Source organism: Pochonia chlamydosporia, chromosome 1, assembly GCF_001653235.2.
Source record: "Pochonia chlamydosporia 170 chromosome 1, whole genome shotgun sequence".
Classification (NCBI taxonomy): Eukaryota; Fungi; Ascomycota; class Sordariomycetes; order Hypocreales; family Clavicipitaceae; genus Pochonia; species Pochonia chlamydosporia.
Genome location: NC_035790.1, coordinates 5,976,791 through 5,998,704, shown reverse-complemented (window position 1 = coordinate 5,998,704; position 21,914 = coordinate 5,976,791). Strand labels below are relative to the sequence as shown.

The following is a 21,914-nucleotide window of genomic DNA, read 5'->3' as shown; positions in this document are numbered from 1 at the left end:
ATATTATTTTAACAATTGATAAAACATTTTCAGATGTCCTGAGATGACAGAAGGCAAAATGTCCGTTGTAAGCGCTATGGTATATTTATGTACGCTACTTGTATTTACTCCCCAAGAAAACAATACACAAAAACAAATGATTCTCCAAGTCGGCTTCAATTTATGCAACAGCCTGTACATTTGTACGCGCACCTTGCTCATCCGAGCGAATACGTCGCAACACAACCTTGTCCGCACGACCAAACAAGCCCAGGAACAGGGGCAGCGGGCAAACCACCAGCGCAATGACCGCCTGGAAAATGAGAGCCTTCTTCATGTTATTGGGTGGGCTGGCGTCGTCGCCAGCAGTCAGGGCATCGCTGACGATGACAAAGATGGCGCCGAGGAGCTGACCACCAGCCCACGCAGTGGTGGACGTGACCTCTGGACTGAGTGGGTGACTGAGCTCGGTGAGAAACTCGAGAGCAACAGGGACGAGGGCGAACGAGGCAGCTCCCAGGATGGCAAGGACGACATACGGGCCGGCAATGTCGCGGGTTTCGGGCATCCAAACAAACACGAGGTAGCAGATGCCGATGATGGGCATGAAGAACTTGAGGGCGAATAGGAACTTCTTGGTTCTATCGAGAATCGGCGAGGTAATGGCTGAGAAGACGAGGCCAACGACAATGAGAATCGCACCACCGATTCCTGCCTCATCGTCGGAGAAGCCGTAGGGCGTCATCATCTGGTTGAGAAGAGACGAGATGGAGTTGAAGAAGCCGACGTATACGAAGAATGGGATGAGGACAAGCCATAGCTCCAGCGAATGGCTGAGGACTTTGACAGATTCGCGAAGACTGAGCTTGGGAGTCTCGGAAGACGGTCCCACTGGGGTCGGGGGAGCTGCAGGCACGAAGAATGCCGGTAGAGCACAGACTGTGGACTGAATTTGTGAAATGTCATTAGTTTTTATAAACAACATACTGCAAGATGACATGGCCAAACTCTGCACTTACAATGATGGAAACGTAGAGCACCATCTTTGAGATGTCGCTCGCTTCCTTTGCCCACAGAGGGTTGATCAACTGTCCCAGAGCGCCACCCAGAGGATTCGCCAAACTTGTCAGGGCCGTGGCAGCAACTCGACCGCGGTTGGTGAACCACAGATCCGAGTACCGAGTAGGAGCGGCCAGAACGAAAGGCTGCGCAAAACCGATCAAGATTTCGCCAGCCATGATGGCGCCGAAATGGCCGCCAGAAGAGCTGGACGAACCGCCATACCGAATCCAGTTTCCAATGATGATGAGGACCGCGGCGATCATAAAGGCCGGCTTAGGGCCGCGGTGTAGAATGGCGATTGTCACGGGGAAGATGGCGACAAAGGCGAGGAAGAAGGCAGTGCTGACCCAGTTGATTGCTGACTTGGAGACGCCGTAGTACTGGCTTGAGAGGTCGGCAACGGGTGCAAAAGTGAGCCACTATCAAGGAAACGAAGGATTAGCATGGCGCAAAGCAATAGCTGGACACAAGTTTCTCGGCGGCTTCGAAACTATCGTGGACGACGGCGGTGCCTCGTGCGCTGAGATGCCGCAGCAAACAAATTCGGATTCTCACTTACATCCCAAGAAATGACAATGTTCATGAGCGTGAGTGTGACCAGCCCAATCCATCGTCGTTTGTAAGTCCGGTACTCAGTTGACGTTCCATTGGCAACACTGCCATCGCCATCGGCTTCCATGGCTCCATTGTCGGCAACGTTTCGCTCTCCAAGGCTGTAATCCTGAGAACCCAGCTTCTTCCCTCTCCAGAAGCGTCCGCCGACCTTGTCGCCACTTCCGTCGCTGCTACTCTTACTTCCTTTCATTATGCGGGGGAAGTTGGCCTCAGTCGAGCGAGACACTGGCAAGTCTGCGAGAGAACAGCGGGAAGAATCGCCCGCGTGTGGCTGCCGTATCGATCGACCTTATATCGGCTCACCGGAGAATAATAAGAGAGAGACGAGCCTTTCCAGCCCACCAGACAGACGTCTTTTGTATCCAAAATTCTTGACTTGACCCGTTGCGGGAGGCGCCGGGGTAGACGACACTGAATCGTTGTCGGCCGGCCAAGACGGACGGTTCCACACTCTTGGAAATCTGGAGCAGCTGCAGCTACTAGTTCCACTTCGTGATTCTTGTACTTTGCCTGGGCCTATCGAATGGGTCGATCCCTGGAATCAGTTCATCAAGTCAGGATTCTCCCAGGAGATGAAGAGTGAGCTGCATGCAGAGCGGCAGGTTCGCTGGCCCAGGATGGTTTCTTTGCTAGAACCAAATCCGCAGGCACGGTGGAGACCAGCAAGACTCGCAGAAATAGTCCAAGAGTTCGGTGGACCAAATGATTTGATACACAAGGCGGCGGACACACTTAAGAACGCTGGTATGTATAAAAACCAATGGCCATGCCAAGCAGGAAGAAGACCGCGATTTGAAAGATGCTCGGTAGGGAGGAGGGAAAGGACAAACACCAAGACCCTGGACATCCAAAAGGGTGGTGGCGTTGGAGTAAAATAAGGATGACAGGCCGCTTCAGCAAGGCTGGACTACGTCGCATTTTGCATTTCGAAAAGATGCACGAAGGAGCCCGGTCCGCCAACAGAGGGTGCGCTCTTCACAACCACCAGTTTCTTTAGCATATTTAGTCTGGCGGCGCTAATACGTCTACTTGGTCGCGTGGAGCTCTCAAACAGCTTTCCCACACTCCAATCCTGCGTCGCTTTTGGATAATTGTGGTTGAGCTGGTTTGAAAGCCCCGACTGATGGTCAAGCGCGCTTCGCCTCCAAGACAGTCTCCAACTGATGACAAGGTTCAAGGACCTGGGTCTGTGCTTGAGCAAGTCGACAACTTTAGACTCAATATCTGGGCAAGTCGGATGACACTGTGAAGATTCATCAATCCGTCCAAGATTGTTGGTCCAGGGGCGGCAGCAGTGGGCCAGGGGACCCGGCGAGGTGGGTAAGGAGCCATCAGCTCGATTCGTTGCGAGACGTCCACCACCAACTCCATTCGTTTGCAATCAATGCTCGCCATGTTGGTGGCGCTGGGGATTCCAGATTGATGGCGGGACCTCGGCTGTAACGTGCATTAGTTGGCCGGCCACAAACTCATCCACAATGAAAGCAGCCTGGCATGTGGCTTGTTAGCGATGCTGAGACAGTGTATTGTTCATCCTGTTGATTTCTTTGTGCTACCACTATTGACGTTTGCTGGAGCTGTATTTCCCTGATGGGCTGGAAACAGCAAGAGGACCCAGTATCGAGCAAGGGGGACGCCATGTTTGATATCCGCGATACCAGGGCTGTAGGCGCAAATTGATATCAATTGCGAGGCGTTGCCGGTTATATTATCTGGCGTTCCGCCAAATCCAAACGAGTGTGCTTCGTACGTACATTCTAATTTGGGGAACGATGTCCAGTGAATGAACGCTGTGACTCGTCAGGTTCAGGACAGCGTAGTTCTGACGGAATAGCCACAATGCAGTTGCGGCTATGGACTCGCCATTCCACAGGTCTGCTGGCCCTGTCTGGCCACGAGACTCTGGGTTCTGGCTAATTCTGGCAAGCGAACAGAGACATGGCGTCAATGGCAAGGCGAGGGCGGGCCATGGGACAGAATCTAGTCCTAGCCCCGAGACAGTGGGGGACAGATATTGAGCGACAGGCAATCGGGTCTAGCCACGCTGCAGGTGGACGGAGACTTTGGCATCTTGAACTGCCCAAGAGCCAGCCATGTTGCAGGGTCCAGCACACCTTTTGATGGAGCTCGAGGCCCGGATCACCAGAGACAATTGTGTGCGGTTTGCGTGGGCCTCGTAAGTCCAGCCGCCAGTCGCGATCGAGATATCAATGACAACCTGGTCGAGTGCCAGGATGCCATTCCCTAGTTGAGCAATTCGTAGTTGCAGCCGGCGAATAAATTCTTGATTGCCACAAGGCGCGGCCAGGGAACCGACAGAAGGTGGTCAGCGGAAAACACTGCGATTCGCCATGATGGTTGAATGGAGTCTGGTGTTAAAAGTTTGGTCTGTCGTATTGTGTTGGTCAATGTTGAGGAGGTGAATGCGGCACAGCGGAAGTTAGCTGGTATCAATACTGTCTGGCGCTGGAAGATTTGAAAAGAAAGAGATGAAAGCACGGGCAACAAGCAAACCGGGTCGCTCCTGCGTTGGCCAGGCCTGGTTTGGCCTGGCTGCTCATGTAACCAACCAAATATTAATCCATCGACCGGAACCATCCTGTCAGAAATCACGCCCAAGACACCAGACACAACACAGACTCGAAATCCTAGGGAACCTTTGAACTATTCAGTTCTTTCTTGTCACCGCAGCTGGAGTCTGCCTTTCTCCACCGTCCACTAAAGTAATACCTTGTACGTCGTATAGTCCGTGCTGGGTCTGCTCCTAACCCTGGCTTTGCAGAATTCGGATGATTCAACTTGAGACAAACCACCTGAGTTCGAAATGCAGTTGAATCGTTGTTCATCTTGTTTCGTCATGCGGAAGAAAAGGATCTCGATTTCACGCCCAATCTGAGTGTCCAACTACGTCGCACGACAAGGCTGCATACGATCGAGCCGGAACAAATGTAGTGTAAACCTGCACCTGTCTCGCATGAAACCCACCATCTCCACCAACGTTTTCTGTCTTGTGAGAGACCCTGGTCTTGGTTCCCGTCAAACTCGAATCTCAGTCGGGCGAGACGGTACTAATAATGACTCTCTGCTCTGAGGGACGACCAGCTAATACTGAGACGGATCCACAACTCCCGTTACCGATGCCATCCGCGACCCTGTTCGGCTGGTCGTTTCTTTATTTTCGTCGCCGTTGTTTCATTTGCGGCAAGCTTGTCGAGATGGCTCAGGAAACCTTTCTTCATGCTGGCGAATCTACCCATGTTTGCATGGACTAGTTACTCCTCGCTCCACAGGCCTAATCTGGAACGACAAACCGGCATTCTTGATATAGATATAGGACCAATCGCACAATGTAGACCCAGGGCAATGCGGACCAACATATCAAGGGCCTGACGAAGCAGCTGTTTCGATCCTAAAGTGTGATCCGCCGGCATGTGATGTTAGCCTCATGTCTAATTTCAAATCGTAACCTCTGATGTTTTGAGAATAGGTCACATAACGAATCATCATGGCGATTGCTCACTCAAGGAGCGCATTACAGAGTCAAAGCAATGCGTCAGTCAACTATGCGGAGGCCTGCGATCCGCAACATCAACAGCGAAATCGCTTTAACTTGATTCCAGTCTACGCCGATGTCGTCAATAAATCCATCGAAATAAAGCTGAGTCTTTGAATGTAACGAACCGGTCCAAGTTTCTATCAAGTTTGTCTATTGAATAGGCCGCCAACAGCGAGTGTTACATCGTGTCCTGTTTCCTATTGGTTGCCTTAATTGCTTTCTTTGGACAAGCTGTCATAATTTCACCTAACAGCAATCGCTGCACTTGGACTCAAAGCGACGTTTCGTTTTTCGTATTCGCTGAATCGTATAACCAACTCCTATGTGTATGGCTTGGCCATGGGCGCTATGGCAGACAACATACCGATAGTACAGGTATCACTTTTTTCACAGAGATTCTGTCAACCTATGGTCTCATAAATGCAGTGTTTATGACAGACAACAGCACAGCACATTTATCGCAAGCAAAGACCGCTAGGTCTTTTGTCCTGGCAGAAAGAAACGCCCCACTGATGCAAAGAGATAGTCGTAATTATATTCGTTAACAACATTCGCTCCTGGGAAGTTGTTAAAATGGTAATTTGCCCACTTGCATATTGGAGTTCTTGTATATGCCAAATGTCATGACAAGCCAGACAGTTCTGCTAGACCTATGCAAGTACAACTGCAATCGCCAACTCTGCAATGTCTCGAAGGACACAAGAAAGCACTTGCTGATCACTGAATCAATCAGACTAAACTTCTTACAATCCGCCATCACCTGCAACTGACCTTCAATCTATGCCGGTAAACACTCCAAATTTAGATGGTAGTTATCGAGAAATTTAGCCTTTCCTGTAGCTTGGGCCTTAGTATGCTCTCTTTTGTACGTCTGCCGGGAACATGGTGCGTGGGCATATCCTGCTAGCGGAGTAATGCTATCCTTGTCATATGAAGCGAGTCCATTCGGTAGATTGGAAGACACTTTGCGTTGAAACTACCGATGTATCTATCCGGCTTGTATGTGGAAGGCTTGCGAGTAATCTTGACATGAATACTTGCCACCTACGTTCGAGTCAGCTCATTTCAACAACTCTGATGTTTGGGAGGGCTTAAGAAACATGTATTCCGTGCTTGTAGTCGAAGATTCTAACATCTGAACATATTCCGAGAACTGGAAAAGGATCGTGATTCATCCTGAGAAGAACAGGAGAATGACCTTCATTCGTAACCTGCAAGCCAACATCTCACAGACCGTAGGAAACACAACCAAGAATACATAAGAAGAGAGAAAAATCTATTGTTGGCGCTGCAGCATTTATGATACAGACAAAAATCACCGTTCTGCAAGGGCAAAAAGATTCCCCAAAACGCAAAAAGTCGTCTCAAGGCCCTCCCGCCATTCCAGTCGTGGCAGATTATACATGGACACGTTTCCCCAAAGCGCTCACCACCCCAGTCCCCATTTTGTGTTTACATTTCCGCCAACGTCACTCCACTCGATAGACCGCAACGAACAAGAGATGTATCCCTGAGCCTGCATCGTCTACTCATATATTGTCCGTCACGGATCACTTCGGAGACAAATTCGAAATGGAGCCGACGTTTGACGCGGGAGAATTTATCGGAGCTTAGACCACAGCTTGGGGGCGGCGCAGGCGGTCGCGCAGTGAGCAAGGTGGAAGACTAGTAATACACGAGTTAGCCGGAACGGTGTCCCAAGATGTTTGAATTTCTGCCAATTGAATCCCTTGTTTTGGGAGCCATTACACAGACAACGGGGGATACGAATTGTAGACTCGTGGGTTCGGGTACGTACACTCCTCGACACAGTCCTCCTTGGCCTCGCCTTCGCTCTCCTGCTGCTGTACGCGCTCGACGCACTCGTCGAAATGGTGCTTGGAGGGAGCGCATTGAGCAGAGTTTTTGCATTCTATCACGGCGATCCTAGTCAGTTCTTGTCTTTAAAGCAGAAATTCGGCGCATCGCAGGCATTGCTGCCAACCAGGAGAAATGCCTCGCAGCATAGCCGAGGGCCAGTCCAACCGGCGGTACCGACGACAGAGTGAAAATAAAAATGTGAAAACGGACCTTCCTCAAGAGTCTCCTTGGGGTCAACAATCTCTTCCTCATCATCTTCCTCTTCTTCCTCCTCCTCCTCCTCCTCTTCCTCGGCGTCCTCGGTAGCTTCCTCAGTAGCCTCCTCGGAGGATTCTTCGTCCTTGGACTCAGTCTCGGCAGCCTGCTCCTCCTGTATTTAAGCTCTTGTCAGCAATGCTCATTCATATGTCAAGTCTCCTCGATTTTCTTCGGTGCAGAAGCAGCAATGGCTGAGCGGCGAACCACGGCGAGGGGTTTGCTCGTGTTTTCGGTACAGGGGAAACCGGGACGAGTTCGTACCTTGGGCTCTTCGGCAGGGGCCTCAGCCTCGACGACGCTCCATGGCGTCACGGCCTCGACGATCTCGGAAAAGGCGTCCCAGATACCCATCGCGACTGGTGGCTAGTTCACAATGGCAGGTGGTGGATGTGTGTTTTGAGGTATCTCGCCAAAATCGTGTGAGGTCGGAAGCTCTCGGTCAAAGTCGCCAGAGCGAAATCTGATCCGGAATTGGCATGATTTGATTGGCTGAGGAGCACTCGCACAGGATTGCCAGTCACGCCTTGTATCACGTGTTAGTTATGCTGGGCTGGTCCTTCGTGGCTCCTCGGTATTGAGGGCGTGCTTCTGCCACTACTGCACCTATGATTTGCACTAGCATGCCTTGGTGGTTAACTAAAAAAAGGGAAATCGGCAAGAATATATTGTTAGTACACATATTGCATGAAATCCACAGCACTTCAAGTGATTTTCAAAAGCAATGTTGTGCAGGTGTGTCAATGTAGGAGCTGTCCTGCATGTGCATTGGCTGCCCAACTAACGTCCAACTCCCGCAGTCATCAATCAATTCTCTATCAAAGATAATTCATAAACGCAAACCAAAATACCGACCCAAGTCCTACCAAGGTGAATCATTTTTGTTGCCAGCGCAGTAAAAACCATTAATACGCGCAAATAGCTGGTAATCATGAGCCGCTGCCGGACCACGGGCCATGCAAGTCGACTGTGGCCTGGGAGCGACAGCTGCGGCAAATGCAAAATTTTGCGGCTGAACAGGAAATTTTTACGATTGCATCAATCCTGGTTGGCCCCACGATCAACCTCTCCTCTTATATGATCTTCTAGGCGCATACTAATCTGCTGCGCCTGTGCCTCATCATACCCTGGCGGGGGTTCATCGGGTGCTCTCCGACTGGAAGAACTATCTGATCGGTTGGTTCTTGGCACGGTCAGTGTGTTCGGCGGTTCAGGCGGATTTGCAGCAGGACCTTCGTATGCTGGTAAAGGCTCATCTGGGATATCTGCACCGGGTCCCATCTCTCTTCTCATCTCCTGGTATTGGAACAGTCGTTCTCTGAGCCGTATGTACGCCTCGTTGAAATCCATCATGCCGCCGTCGGAGAAGGTGAATTTCACTTCTATTCTAGGCAGATCAGGTGGAATGTTTCCGCCAGAGACGGGAATACAGTCCGACTTCCATACCCATCCCCACCACATAGACGACGATGTGCTAGAGTCCTGAAACTTGAGGATTGGTGCACTGAAAGATTCAAATTTGGGCTCCTGTGTAGGTTTGGTGGGCAGATAGACAATCTAATTTGTTGCAGTGAACCTGGTCAGTTGAGAATCCCTCATAGTGAATACGGCGCGTTGGCAAGTTTCATGACTAACTCTCTTATTGGTGAGGAACAGAGTGCCCTTGTCGCTCTTGCACTGAAAAGGTGTACATCGAGCCTTCAGTTCTTGAGGTACAGACAGCTCGCATGATATTCTCGACTCAAGTTTGAGAAGAATTCGTTCGTTTCCGAGTTTGACAAACCCCCCTTGATTCAGCATAACCCAACTAGTAGGAGAGTCTGGATTAGTAGGACGTCTTGGACGTGATGGACTGGTGATGAGATAATCATGAGGATTGTCCATGACGAAGTATTAAAAGCAGTGTACATTCATAGAAAGGATGCCCATCGGTAAGGCAAAAGGGCTGATATGGACAGAGCGAAGAGGACGAATATTGAACAGTAGAGAAGAAGACGAGTCCCAGGGGAAATGTCTTGTGAACTCAAAAGACTAAGTTGATCAAAACATGACTGTTGAGATGAAGGATTTGGGATTGATGTGAGGGGAGAGGCATGAAGAGTTGAACGGCAGGGAACAAAGATGTGAAATTTCAAAGTAAAATAAGAAGTTGAGACGACCCAGGCACAACAGGGCACAGCAGGGGCACAAAATACCCAAGAGGAAAATATGAGAGCAAGAGAGAAGCAGGGACAGGATAGAATAGAATAGGAAAGGATAGGACGGGATAGGACGGGATAGGTTACGTTAGGTAAGGTTCAAATAGGATGGAAGGGGTGAGAGAGGGTTTAGGGTCAAGTCAAGTCAATGAGGGTGAGGGTGAAGGTAAGTGTTCAAGTCTGGTCTGATGAGTGAAGGTTAAGGCAAGGAACCAGACATTGAAGGGGAGGGGTGTAATGGGAGTGAACTGAGAGAAGAGACGAGTCGTCTCAAGCTGAGAGGGCTTACTTTATCGACATTGTCACTGACAGGGTTCGACCAAACCCTAGTAGCACCCGCAACTCGTCTCCAGATTCCTGGGCTGCGCCGTGAGTTGAGTAGTGCCCAGACGGGCATCGCCTTGCAGGCAAATGTTTGGTAAAAGATCTCGCAAACAGAACGGAACGGGTTCAAAGCTTTAAGGTGGTGGGTGTGGGAGTGGGGCGCATTCGGGGGAGGGAACGGGCGTGGGCGTCAAGCCGAGAACTTGTCGAGGTAAAATGACAACAGGTGGCTGGGAGCGGGAGGGACGCAAACGAAGCCGAGGGAGGAAGAAAAAAATAAAAAATAAAAAAAGAAGCACGGCAGTCTAGCAGAAGAAAATGAGAGCACAGGAGAGTAATGTGAGTGACTGAGTGACTGGGTGGAGGGCGGCGCAGTTCGTTCTAGGTTGAGTGAGGGACAGACACACAGAGCTGAGAAGAGCGGCAAGATTGGAGGTGTTACGTTGAGGTCAGGTCAGGTTAGGTCAGGTCAGGTCTAGTCAGGTCTGGTCAATCTGTCTGGTCAGGCAACAAGTGGCAACGAGTCAAGTAGAGCGAGAGGCGAAGGGGCGACATCGAAGAGGCAAAGGCAAAAAGAGAGAGCAGAGGCAGACTGGAGAGGTTAAAAAAAAAAGACTGGAGGCAGGGAGGGGGACTTGGGGGACTGGGCTGGAGCAGCAGGCCAGACCAGACGGGACTGGAGGGGCAGGAATGCGGTTGTGCGGGTACCAGGCGGGTGCGGGTGCGGGTTCGGGTTCGGGTGCTGATGCCAGGCTGGTCCTTGCCCTGATGAATCCATGATATATCAATGGGATAGGACAGATAGGACAGATAGGACAGGATGGGACAGGATGCAATGGGATGGGATGCAATGCATAACGGATGGTTGGATGGATGGATGAATGAATGGAAACGTGCTCCATGGCCAGCCAGATGGACGGCATTGATTGATTGACTCGACATCTGGACCGATGAACTCGATGGGACCCGGCCGGGCACATGGGACTGACATGACTTGACTGATCAATGATTTAATGTTGGCATTGATTCTCAAGCTCAAGGGCTCGGCGGCTTCTGCGGCCATAGCGCCTGTGCTGTGCAGGCGCTGTCAGTCAGTCCAGTCCTTGTCAGCATTGTAGTTGAAGCCCTCACCACCATACTGCATGTCCTTCCTGTATGTATATGTAAATGTAAATGTATACGTATGTGTACTGCCAATACTCTGCACCACAGCGCATACTCCATACATACAGCAGACCAGACATCTGGAGGACGTGGATATAGCCATGAACATGGATATGCCCTCGACATACCATGCCATGCATGGATATTGCGGCCCGTGGGGGGACATGGAACCAACATTATCAAATACATCAACTGCAGAGCCAACAATTAATAATTCAAGCATTAAAGATAAATAAAAGAATGCGGACGACGCAGATAGGCAGCTGCCAACGGCAGGCTCCGCAAACTCTCGACCTGGCGACAATATTTAAAAAACTGCGGCATCAAGGCGCACAACTCGTACCAATTATGTACCCAGAAAAACAAGACGGCTGCTTGTTGGCCCAGAATTGAGATAAATGTGTCCAGTTGCCAGATTCCTTCGGCCCGTTCCCTCTATTTCTCGCCAATACTCCGACAATCATATTATAACCGTCACATCCTGAGTCGTCACCCGCTGTCCAGTCGCAGCCCGCTTGCGGACAACATTGAAAAGCTTGGTACTGTGCTCCGTACGGCCGGCCTTGCCAGTGGCCCAACAATTGAACCTCAGTGGTTCTACTGGCCCCCTGTGTCCCCCAGCTCCACGCGGCGCCTCCGTCCACAAGCAAGGCTTCCCTGCGGGTGTGTGATGGACGACACCAGTTGACCACATTAGCTGTTTCCACTAGGGTGGCCCAATGCCCAAAGCGACTCCCGTCCAGCCTTCATCAAGCCCTCCCATGCCCCCCCGCGATGGTAAGAAACGTGGAAATAGACAGCCATCGTCGTCTCCAGCCACTGAGCTCCGCGAGGGAACAAAGGGAAGGGATGACACGGCCGAAGCCTAAAAAGGGCTTGTGAAACATGAAACCAGGTTGTTGGGAGCACAGTTGCAAGCGCCTGCCTGCCCACGGCTAACAGGGCCGTTTTATCCAGACATGGATGATGGTACTTAGGGTAACGACCTGCTCCAAAATATCCATATCGATATCATGATACAGTGTTGTGCGATGCAGTACTGCACGGTACCGAGTACTGGATTGGTGTTTTATTCAAGGAGCAAACTCCGGCCTCCAGACGCCGGGACCATGGCCAACAAATAATTGTGACCCGTGCAAGTTCACATTTCCGTAGTTACCTTGTGCGGAGCAGCCCTGAATGAAGTGTCTGGTCAAGTGGCTTCGCGCATCCAAGTTGGCAAAGACATACACACTCGACCTGCTTGGTCAGTCTTGACTCGGATCCCTCCTCTCTCCCGGCTGCCGCAATACGGCCTGTCTGTGCTCTTCGAATTGTCATCTTCACATCTCTTTCTCGCCCGACCGTGTTTCGTCCTCGTTATTCGTCTCCCTCTAATGGGCTTGTACACACCTACGGCAGGGGTGAGCTCAATTACCAATGTCGTCTGTCTCCACGTACCTAAAGCCAGACCAAACTAGGTATGGCAAGTAGTACCTGAGAGGCGTAATGAGCCAGAAGAACACCCTTCTGAAGAGCCCCTAGCTTGGAACTCTCTGTATTTCAGACCACCGCATATCTGGTCTTTGAGCCAGGAGTTGTTGGCTTGTCGAATGCCCCTTGCTGGCGCTTACTACCTTCGGGGGATATGTTGCCTCTTCTGACAAGGAGGAGCCAGTCACCACGGAATCTTGCTGCCGGCAAAAGGGCTTAATTATCCATTATTGTACCTCCCATGCAGCAATGGTTTGTTTTTGTCAAGAAGATGCATCGAGGAGACACATATGCTGTGAGTCGAGTCCTCACCAAACGCAGAAACAAAAGGCACTGGATTCGCCATACAAATCTGGTTCATTGGTGTCTTGCTTGTTTGCTGCCTGTGGACATAATCCTCCTCTTCATACGGAGTACTGGACTCACCTCTCGTTGGGTAGGAGTCAATATCCACCGACTCAGACTACAGTGTCTCAGGTCGTTTGGCGCTGGTTGATGACATCTGTACAGCTAAAAGACAGACCGGGGACGCCACTGTGCCGTCGGATGACCGCCACTCCGTGCCATCTCCAACCTGCTGAATCTGGCTGTGGCCTTGCTCGTGTGAGGTTTTGGAAGACCTTGGGTCCGTCTCAGACTTCCAAGGATAATCACGGCACTCACTCAGCTCGCTTAGATTGACGCAAAGGATAGATCACAGCCGGATAGATCGTCTTCATCGCAGAGATATGGCAAGCGATGTACTGGTCGCTGTGTCTACGGCTCAAATTGCCGACGACAGATGATGCCAGTGTTTGTAAAGTATGACAGGCCGTGGAGTGACATCTGCCGTGCAGTGCCAAATATCAATGAGGGAAGTCCCTGGTGATGTGAACGTCGACAAAGGCGAGGATGGAACAGTCTATGTTGACTTGAGACCCAGGTCTTGGACTTGATCTAAGGGTTATTTCAGCCACAGTAATGCGAGTGATGCACATAACAGCATTGTGGTAGAAGGTGAAGTTTGCTTGTTGGCCGTGGCTGCAACTTTAGTACAATACTTGACATCTCACTATCACTGCGACGTACCTGCATGCCAATGCATCCATGGTGACACCAAGTAACCTAGCTTACTGGGCGTGCACATCTCGGCACTTATGTCTTGCCATATTGCGGGAATTGGGGCGGCGGGCGGCTGCAATGTTGAATAAGGCCTGGCGTCAAAAAGAGACCCAAGTGCTGCCGAACGTATGTGTGTGGGCATGTGTATCTGTATGTGTATGCACGTGTGCATGAGGATGTGGGAGGGAGTATTAGCAACGACGTCGTCAACAAGACCTCCTGGTTTCTGCATCAGCCCAATCCTTACCTGGCAAGGCCCAGCACTGGCTGCCGGAGTTCCTTGTCCGTTTAAACGCCTGGCTGGTGGCATCATTGATCACAATTTGATGGCAACGATGGACACCAAATAGATTAAACAGCTGCCCAGCTGCCCAACTATCAGTGTGATGACCAGCCGAAGGTCTCAGAATTCAGACGAGTCGAGGGTTTGAAGGCGTTCATACCTACCTAGGTAGGTAATCAATGTTGGGTCTAAAATTAGCAGGAAGGAGCACACCCAGAACCAGGAAGGAGCACTTGACGCCTCGTCTGATCAAGCATCGCCTACTCTGGCGGGAAATCGGGAAGGCAGCACCCACCAACTTGCCATGTCTCGCATTGAAGGTCTGGTCAGTTCATATTACGAACCTGGAAGTCGTCTGCATGCATTGAATACCAATACACACTCCTCATTCTTCACCACCTGTCTCTTAACTCCAAATTGCGGCCTGCGGCTTGGCTACGGTCACGTCTGGTTCAGGTTGGAAGTTCATGGGTCATGAAGGGCCCTATCCTAGGCTCCAGGTTCTGTACATGGTATCGACCAATCCTATCTACACCTACCTAGGTACCTAGGTACCTACCTAGGTAAGCAGTAAGTTAGGTACCCCGGACTCAATTTTGGAGTGGAGCTGGACCGTCTCCATCAAATCCACCATGCTAACAGTTCTTGCAGCCCCAGGCCACGATACACTAACCTAGTGTCTTGGTTATTTGCATCTGACCTTGAGCAAAGTGGAACGTTTGCAGGCAACATGGACTCGTTCGCTTTGGACACTTCAGACTGCAGCCAGGAAACTGGACTTTGGAACTGTGGGAGTTATCCACCTGCCATGGCACAATTGGAAGCATTTGTGGTTGGCCATGATGCCCCTGATGGAATACTCTACTCTGCCACCGGGGTTTCTTCCACCTCGTTTGACCTGACACTCAACCATGTGAAAACCCCGGCAGAGCATGTGGGCAACTCGTATCAGATGGTTGACTACGGAGTAGAAAACGTCTGCTCTGAGAAAAGAAGCCACAGATCGTCCTGATATCTTGGCAAGGCGGTGAGTTGCAGGCCACAAGCATCGTCGCCTGTCGGGCTTCCTCTTTTGTCGAGGGCATGCTTTGCGCCTTACAAGGCCAACAAAGATACGGTGACACGAAACGACAGCACTCATCTCGTTGTAGGAAGATCCTGTGCAGACTTTTCATTCCTAGGCAGAGTACGGAGTACTCCATGCAAAGCAGGTATCGCTGCCCTTGTCGAAATCAGTTTGCAATGAAATGGGTCGCAGTGTTTTGCCCTGAGCTTATGATTGGCCCAGCCAGCCAATGCAGCGGGAGCACCCGTGCTGGTTGTTTGGCCACGAACCAACTCTGATCTTGGATGGCTGGAGGGATGGATCATGGATCATGGATCCTTATGCCGTAACTGCACCGCTGACCCACCAGCCGGACTTCGACGGCTTCAGACGGATGAGCCGAGCCGAGGCGCATCGTTTGTTCGCGATTCCGGTTCCGGGGCTGGATGCAGGGGATGCAACAACTCCAAACGGCACTTCACACAAGTTGGCCCAGACCGAGAAACGTTGAAAGTTCCCAGGACAATGAATTTACTTTGGACGCGACTTGGGTCATCAGTCGCTTCGTCGCCATCTCATTTTCTTGCCCGAGCTACACTTACCAGTCCCATCCAACTGACGTCACGAGCCATGTCGACCACGTCCATGTCAAATAGCGTCCTCGCCAAGCTCGAGCAGTACACGGCATGCGATATCTCGGATGCGCTTCTGAAGCTTAAAGTTCCCGGGGCAGGGTTTATTGCAGACCTCAACTCCTACAGCGGCAAACCCGGTAATGATGCCGGCACACTGACCATTGCACCCGTATCTACCGTCTTATTTGCAGCGAAAGGCGAAACCCTGGCCGAGCCAACGCCAAACGTCCCAAAAGACACTCACTGGACTGACGTTACAGAGCCCGGCACCTTTGTGGTAATGAAGCAACCCCCGGGCCAGACTAATGCCATTTGCGGCGGCATCATGGCCCTACGCATGAAAATCCGGGAAGCCAAAGGCATCCTTGTGGCAGGGCGAGTCAGAGACGTAGAAGAACTCAGAAGCACCAATCTTCCTGTATGCTCTGTTCTGCACACACACACCCCTCCACTCCTCACAAGTGAAGCAACATGGTAGAACTCAATTAGGGAAAAAGAGGCTAACCGCAAAACACCAAAACAGATACTGGCACATGGTCTCTCAACCGTCGGATCAGGCGGCGGCAGCGTGCCATGGGCCTTGCAAGTCCCCTTGGAAATTAACGGTGTCACAGTGTCACCAGGGGACATTGCCTTTCAAGACCCGGTCAACGGCGTAGTGATTATTCCCAAGGACAAGGTAGACCAGGTTCTCGAAATATTACCGAAGCTAATTGCTGCGGATGACAAGGTCAAGGAGGATGTGCTAAAGGGCATGTCCGTGTATGATGCGTTTAAACTCCACCGAGGAACATGAGCTTTCACCGACTTTCTTCTTTTCGCCTTACCTTGCATTTTGCATTTGTATTTGTATTTTAGGCTGAATCGAGGCAATGGTAATGATGAATCATCCAACGACGATCATGTCTACAATTATGAATTCTGGAAATATTGGTCAGCCTTGTGCATCAATAAAGTGTGGATTTACCTTTCTTACCCATTCCTAATACTTACGTCAAAGTAGTTTATGACAAAGAGCATCAGCATCAGCATCAGCATCACCAACCAAGTAATACTCAACTCATGTCAGACAAAGCCACACCACTTTCATAATCTCATCAATTCATTCATGTAATCAATGCCATCGTACAGTACATCCACCAGCCGCATATTATGAACAGTGAAGGAAAGATGATCCCTAAAAGTAAAAGGAAAAAGAAGAAAAAGCCAAAAAATGCAACCGTTACCCAATGGACTGGAACCATAAAAAAATGATGATATGCAAATACAAAGGAATGAGTGACTGATCCCAGAGACATAATCCTACCCTTTGTCCAATCTTTTGTCTTGTTATAAATGCATGATATCACATGCTGTATAAGCCCTGTGTTTGTTTTTCCACGGCTTAAATGTGCTACAGCCATGCATCATTAGTTGGCTGCTTGTCTCCGAAATCGAGCTTCGGCATATCCAACTTGGGTGGTGCTTCGACTTTAGGTTTCTGGCCACCACCAGTCTTCTTGGGCGATCTCGATTCCGGAGGAGGGCCGAACCGGACATCCTTGACATCCCAGCCGTCCTCGGCTGCGGCAGCAACCCAAGTTCGTAGGGCTACGTGTACACTACCGTAGAACTTCTCTTTGCAAATACGAAGACTGCCTCCGAGGCACCTCTCCCATCCCGAGATACGAAACTCGGCTCGTAACGCATTGCGGTCGTGAGAAGTAGGAGTGCAAGCAATGATTGCGTTCATGAGGTCCAGGTGTGAAGCCAAATAGTTGGTGGCATCCCACTCAACACCGCCGACATAAGGGGCTGCAGGGACCGGTGGGCGTTCCTGAGGAAAATTGCGCAGCATATATCCAAACAAACCGTCTCGGTCGTCGTTGCTAACAAAGTAGCCGTCTTGAGCAGTATACCGTGCTCCCTTGTCGCTAGCCAGTGCGACGACATTCAGGTTATGCAAGAAGATCCAAAAGACCTCCTTAGTCACAGACACAACTTCTCTGCACCACATCCGGTAGGGTCGGTCCTGTCTCATCTCCAAGACGAATGGTAGTGGGCGTTCGCCCTCCTCGGGTTCCTTGTCTCTTAGGTGACCGAGGACGTTCTTAGCTCTGATTATTCGTTCCACCGGTGGTGCAGATTCTATGTATGTAAGAAGCACTGATGTAATGATGTTTCGAGTCGTGAATTCGCTTGGGCCTTTGCGTTCAGGGTCGAAGAGCATATGTAGCAGCTTAGGAAAGAGATCTGCCTGGACAGTGTTGAGATACTCCATGGCCTTTGCAGTGGTGGTGAGGCCCTTCAAGCAGAGCAAGTTTTCATGCAACAAAGCATCTTCATGCTCCTCTCTGTAAGATGTTGTTAGATTTTGACAAAGATTCCAACTTGGCCACGTCGTGTCAGACATACCTCCACTCTACTTCCATGATGCGGTTCAGCAACCCAACAATCTCATGCATGCCACCTTGTTGAATAAAGTCTTCAATCCACGCAACAGTTTCATTCCGCAACAAAAGCCGCAGTTTGTGCAATTTCCCAACCTCCACAAGCTCAGGCTGCTGAACTTTTCTGAGATACGCAACATAATCCGAGGGACCTAACTGAGCCTTGATTTTAGAGAAAAAACTAGAGCCCACCGAGGAAGACGAAGAAGAAGGACGAGTCTCGGAGGCAATGCTGTCGGTTGATCGGCTTCTGAAGTGCCGGCCAAGAGTTCCTTCTCCCTTGGACTTCTTGGTTGGCGAACTAGTATCCTTCTTGCTTCTGGAAAATGTAAAGCTCTTTCCCCTGCTGCGCTTTGGGCGTTCCTCATCCTCGTCAGGACTATTGGGGTCACTGGCAATAGCCTCTTCGGTGCTGGTCGTGCTGCCTGTGGTACCGGTTGTCCCGGGTCTGTCAGCTTTAGCAGCCTGCATCTCGGCATAGTCTTGCCGAATGAATTCGAGTTTGATGGTGTTGGCTAGGTTGCGCATCTTGTATCGCTGGTTTTCCGGAATATTTCGACGATCCAGCAAAGCTTCCAGCTGCTGATCGATATCTTTCGGGTCAATTTGCAGCTCCGGCAAGGCATTGGTTGGCGCTGGCATTGTGGATTTGGAGCGGGCATGACCAAAGGGACCTTTTCCTCGGGGAGTTTGATCTGGATGCATAGATACGGGCCGAGTAACACGACCTCCAGTCGTCTTGGATGGCGACGATGACTGTTTAAGATCATGTGGTTGTGGAGCTTGGAATGACTTTGGTCGTTCCTTTGCTGCTCGAATTGGGCTATTTTCAGCGTTGCTCAAGGCGCGGTCGGAAGTAAACTGGGCAAAAATTGGCGGTGGTCGCTCATTGTTCGGTATCCCATCTGGTATCATGTTTTCCTTGTCCTTGGCTTGATTTTCTTGCTCCGTGGCCAGCTTGTACAAATTCTTTAGTGATTTCGGCCGCGAAAGTAGTCCCGCCAGATTGGTCCCCGACTTTGTCTTCTTCGGTTTTTGTGGCGATGGATCTCGAGACTTGGCCTTCCGCATCGCTTCCTTGTCGGCATTGGACCGAAATTGAAGCTTCCCCAACGCTGACTTAGTTGGTGATGGTCCACCGTTCAATGGTTCATCTCGAGACTTTGTAGGAGACCGGGGAGCAGTCTCCTGACGGTTCTGCTGCAGCTCCCCCAAAGTCCCCGGGTTATTCCTCACGAATTGTCCAACCATGATTTCGTCTGAGCAGCTAAGCTGAGCCTCAGCAGGAGGGACTGTTGGCAACGCTTTACCACTTGAGCCTTGTCGACGATGGAGAAAAGAAACCAGAAATGAAGAATGTTTGGGCTGAGTATTTGTTTCTGAATTGGGGGTTTCGTTGTAACGGCCCGATGCCATCGCCAGTGTCGTCTGATACGTTCGTCCACCAACGCTCCTACCGTCAAGGCACGTACTTGGCTTTCCCTCCAAAAGCCGTTAGCAAACCAAAACGTTGACCGTTCCAAGTTACCAGACCCCGCCTGGCCGTTTACCCGTTGTCACTCACCACAAGCCACTAGTCGGTCTGTCGATGAGCAACACGACAAGACAACCCCAAGCGTCAACGGCCCCCAAAAAAAAGGGAATCGAACAGAGAAGAAGAAAGGAGGAGGGTGGAGGGAGAAAAGACACGCCGCCCTTTTGAGCAAACAACACCAAGCAATCATAAATCGGGGATGAGAGAAACGAACTATACCATTGTTAATAAAACAAGACAAGATGGATAATTGTGTCCCAAGAAGCTAGTTGTTCTCTGGATCAGGTTTAGCCAGGAAGCCGTTGTTTACTGGCGGGGCTGTTGCTGTGGCGACCAACGACGTGGCTTATTATCGCGCTCAACACCACCAAATCCGTCGAGCGTGTATGCACTTCGGAGCATGGCCTCGATTTGTGCGACCGACAACATGGCATGGCGGGGTAATGAATATCAAGGCAAGAGTCAATTCATCTAATCTTGATTGGGTGCAAAGAATGCTGCCGTCTATGAAGGGAGGATGTGCTCAGATGTAGGACATCTTTTATGAAGCTGTCATGTCATGAAGAACCTGTCGCATTTTTCTAATACCAAGCTGGACGGATGGATGTCTTGAGATCGACGAGATTGTTTGGTGCCGCGGCCCGAACTTGTTTTACATTGACAGCGGAAGCTAGACCAGGCCAGCCGCACGGTTCTTGGCTGTGGTATCAATGCATTTTATTGGACTGGCTCGCAAGTCCATTGAATAATATGCACGAGAGATTAGGCTGCCCCATTAACAAGAGTTTACGTGTTGGTGCAAGCCGGCAAGCTGGTAGTCGGTCTGACGTGTTGACACATACCGCCAGTCAGCTCAAAGACACAAATTCTTATTTAATACAAACCATGCAAGCGCAGTGTGTTATACAGCATGTCACAGCCGCATCCGCTTTGTTTGGCGTACTCGCACAACAACACAATCGCCGCCACAAGGGCAAATGTCTCTCTGCCATCTCCGAATCTGGACTCAGATTTCGCCTTCGCTGCTTGCCGACCATAACAAACTTCAAGCAATGATCAGAAGCAAATCTCACGTCTGATGAAGAAGTATCACCATGTTTCAACTACCAATCTATGCAAAGCTAACGGGTATACAAACAAGCGCATCATGCCAACCTCATACACGTACAAACACATCCAATCCATGATTTCCAACAAAAAGCACGCTTCATATTTTTAGTCCCCTAGAAAATCTTGCCCTTATAGCCCTTGGGTGATAGAACCACATTGTACTCCAGCTCCAATGTAGCCGTGTCATCACCCTTCAATGGCTTAAAATCGACAACCAAATCGTCCTTGACGGCGAAGACGGTATCCGTCTCCAGCCACGGGTCATCACTGGGATACAGCTGTGTTGTGCAGCCCTTGAACTCGGGATGTGTCACCTAATCGAGTACTATTAGCCTTCCATCTTCACACTCTACAGTTTCTTCACAATCTCCCTGAAACCAAGCAACGGATTTTGCTTTTGTGGTTTCTGGGAACAGCATGAAGCAACAGGACGGGAAAAAACACACCATAATATGAATGTGCGCAGGACGCATAGGATGACGGTCCATCAACGTGAGCAGCTGATGAGCCGGACCATCCGTGGGCAGCGAATAAGCCGTAGGATGGTAGCAGTAGAACCAATACTTGCCATTCTCATCGGCTCTAAACTTGCCACGCAAGTTATTGGGAGTCTGGTTCTCCGGGTCCTGGAAGTCGTATTTCCCATTGGCGCTAGCCTGCCAGATGTCAAAGACAGCGCCGGGGATAGGCTTTCCGGTAAGAAGATCAGTAATGGTGCCGTGCATCTTGCACACTCTGCCGTTGGGATTGGCGTCCTGGATGATGGTGCCGCCGTTTTCGCGGAAAGGAGCGTTGGGAGACCAGAAAGGCCCGAGGATAGAAGACGAAGTAGGATCAACGTCTCCTTCTGCAATGATTTTGTTGGCGATTTCATCGACGAGGCTGCCAATAAATGTCAGTTTGTTTGCATGAGACAGTTGGGGTACTGGAAACATACGACTCAAGTCCAAGGACGTCGGAAACTCGATGAGCCTCATTCCTCGTCTTGGTAGACGTCTGGCCGATAAAGTTGATAAAGTGCACTCCCGCCATCCATTCATCGTTGGTCAGCTCGATCTCGCGCGCAAAGTCGTGCAAGTGTCGAAGCAGGCTGCTCAGGACCTGACGATTTCTAGGCGTCATGTTGGGGCCCATGGTGTTGATAACGTGTTTGGTGAAGTTGGGATCGAAGCGGCTGGTTGGCTCGGCAGATGTGCCGTTTGTGTGGCCGTTGGTCGTCGTCATTGTGAGAGTTTTGGAGATGTGATGTGGATGATGGGGAGAAAGTAAGTATTATCTTGCTGTAGGCAAG

At 50.5% G+C, this 21,914-nt stretch overlaps 9 protein-coding genes across 9 annotated transcripts; 3 read left to right on the top strand and 6 right to left on the bottom strand.

Annotated features, from left to right (window-relative positions):
* Nucleotides 1–160: 160 nt before the first annotated feature.
* On the bottom strand, nucleotides 161–1,846 carry VFPPC_01570 (cell surface receptor/MFS transporter; the record flags this gene model as incomplete). Its single annotated transcript, XM_018281369.1, has 3 exons — nucleotides 161–925; nucleotides 999–1,460; nucleotides 1,601–1,846. The coding sequence occupies 3 exons, from the start codon at nucleotides 1,844–1,846 to the stop codon at nucleotides 161–163; spliced, it is 1,473 nt and encodes a 490-aa protein (XP_018150053.1).
* A 4,966-nt stretch (nucleotides 1,847–6,812) lies between these two features.
* On the bottom strand, nucleotides 6,813–7,681 carry VFPPC_13113 (ubiquinol-cytochrome c reductase complex; the record flags this gene model as incomplete). The annotated part of the gene is made up of 4 exons (XM_018290890.1): nucleotides 6,813–6,877; nucleotides 7,011–7,124; nucleotides 7,283–7,442; nucleotides 7,592–7,681. 4 exons carry the CDS (start codon nucleotides 7,679–7,681, stop codon nucleotides 6,813–6,815), a joined length of 429 nt encoding a protein of 142 aa, XP_018150052.1.
* Nucleotides 7,682–8,365: 684 nt separating this feature from the next.
* VFPPC_01569 (WW domain-binding protein) lies at nucleotides 8,366–9,211 on the bottom strand (the record flags this gene model as incomplete). Its single annotated transcript, XM_018281368.1, has 2 exons — nucleotides 8,366–8,884; nucleotides 8,963–9,211. The coding sequence occupies 2 exons, from the start codon at nucleotides 9,209–9,211 to the stop codon at nucleotides 8,366–8,368; spliced, it is 768 nt and encodes a 255-aa protein (XP_018150051.1).
* A 3,524-nt stretch (nucleotides 9,212–12,735) lies between these two features.
* VFPPC_18688 (hypothetical protein) lies at nucleotides 12,736–13,167 on the top strand (the record flags this gene model as incomplete). Its single annotated transcript, XM_022430262.1, has 1 exon — nucleotides 12,736–13,167. One exon carries the CDS (start codon nucleotides 12,736–12,738, stop codon nucleotides 13,165–13,167), a length of 432 nt encoding a protein of 143 aa, XP_022285994.1.
* A 373-nt stretch (nucleotides 13,168–13,540) lies between these two features.
* VFPPC_18689 (hypothetical protein) lies at nucleotides 13,541–13,900 on the bottom strand (the record flags this gene model as incomplete). The annotated part of the gene is made up of 1 exon (XM_022430263.1): nucleotides 13,541–13,900. The coding sequence occupies one exon, from the start codon at nucleotides 13,898–13,900 to the stop codon at nucleotides 13,541–13,543; it is 360 nt and encodes a 119-aa protein (XP_022285993.1).
* Nucleotides 13,901–14,600: 700 nt separating this feature from the next.
* On the top strand, nucleotides 14,601–14,882 carry VFPPC_18690 (hypothetical protein; the record flags this gene model as incomplete). Its single annotated transcript, XM_022430264.1, has 1 exon — nucleotides 14,601–14,882. The coding sequence occupies one exon, from the start codon at nucleotides 14,601–14,603 to the stop codon at nucleotides 14,880–14,882; it is 282 nt and encodes a 93-aa protein (XP_022285992.1).
* A 663-nt stretch (nucleotides 14,883–15,545) lies between these two features.
* On the top strand, nucleotides 15,546–16,346 carry VFPPC_01568 (menaquinone methyltransferase related to dlpA protein; the record flags this gene model as incomplete). Its single annotated transcript, XM_018281367.1, has 2 exons — nucleotides 15,546–15,968; nucleotides 16,074–16,346. 2 exons carry the CDS (start codon nucleotides 15,546–15,548, stop codon nucleotides 16,344–16,346), a joined length of 696 nt encoding a protein of 231 aa, XP_018150050.1.
* A 597-nt stretch (nucleotides 16,347–16,943) lies between these two features.
* On the bottom strand, nucleotides 16,944–19,230 carry VFPPC_01567 (GTPase binding protein Rid1; the record flags this gene model as incomplete). The annotated part of the gene is made up of 2 exons (XM_018281366.1): nucleotides 16,944–17,883; nucleotides 17,945–19,230. The coding sequence occupies 2 exons, from the start codon at nucleotides 19,228–19,230 to the stop codon at nucleotides 16,944–16,946; spliced, it is 2,226 nt and encodes a 741-aa protein (XP_018150049.1).
* A 1,506-nt stretch (nucleotides 19,231–20,736) lies between these two features.
* Nucleotides 20,737–21,847, bottom strand: VFPPC_01565 (catechol dioxygenase protein; the record flags this gene model as incomplete). The annotated part of the gene is made up of 3 exons (XM_018281365.1): nucleotides 20,737–20,937; nucleotides 21,070–21,505; nucleotides 21,561–21,847. 3 exons carry the CDS (start codon nucleotides 21,845–21,847, stop codon nucleotides 20,737–20,739), a joined length of 924 nt encoding a protein of 307 aa, XP_018150048.1.
* Between the last annotated feature and the right edge of the window lie 67 nt (nucleotides 21,848–21,914).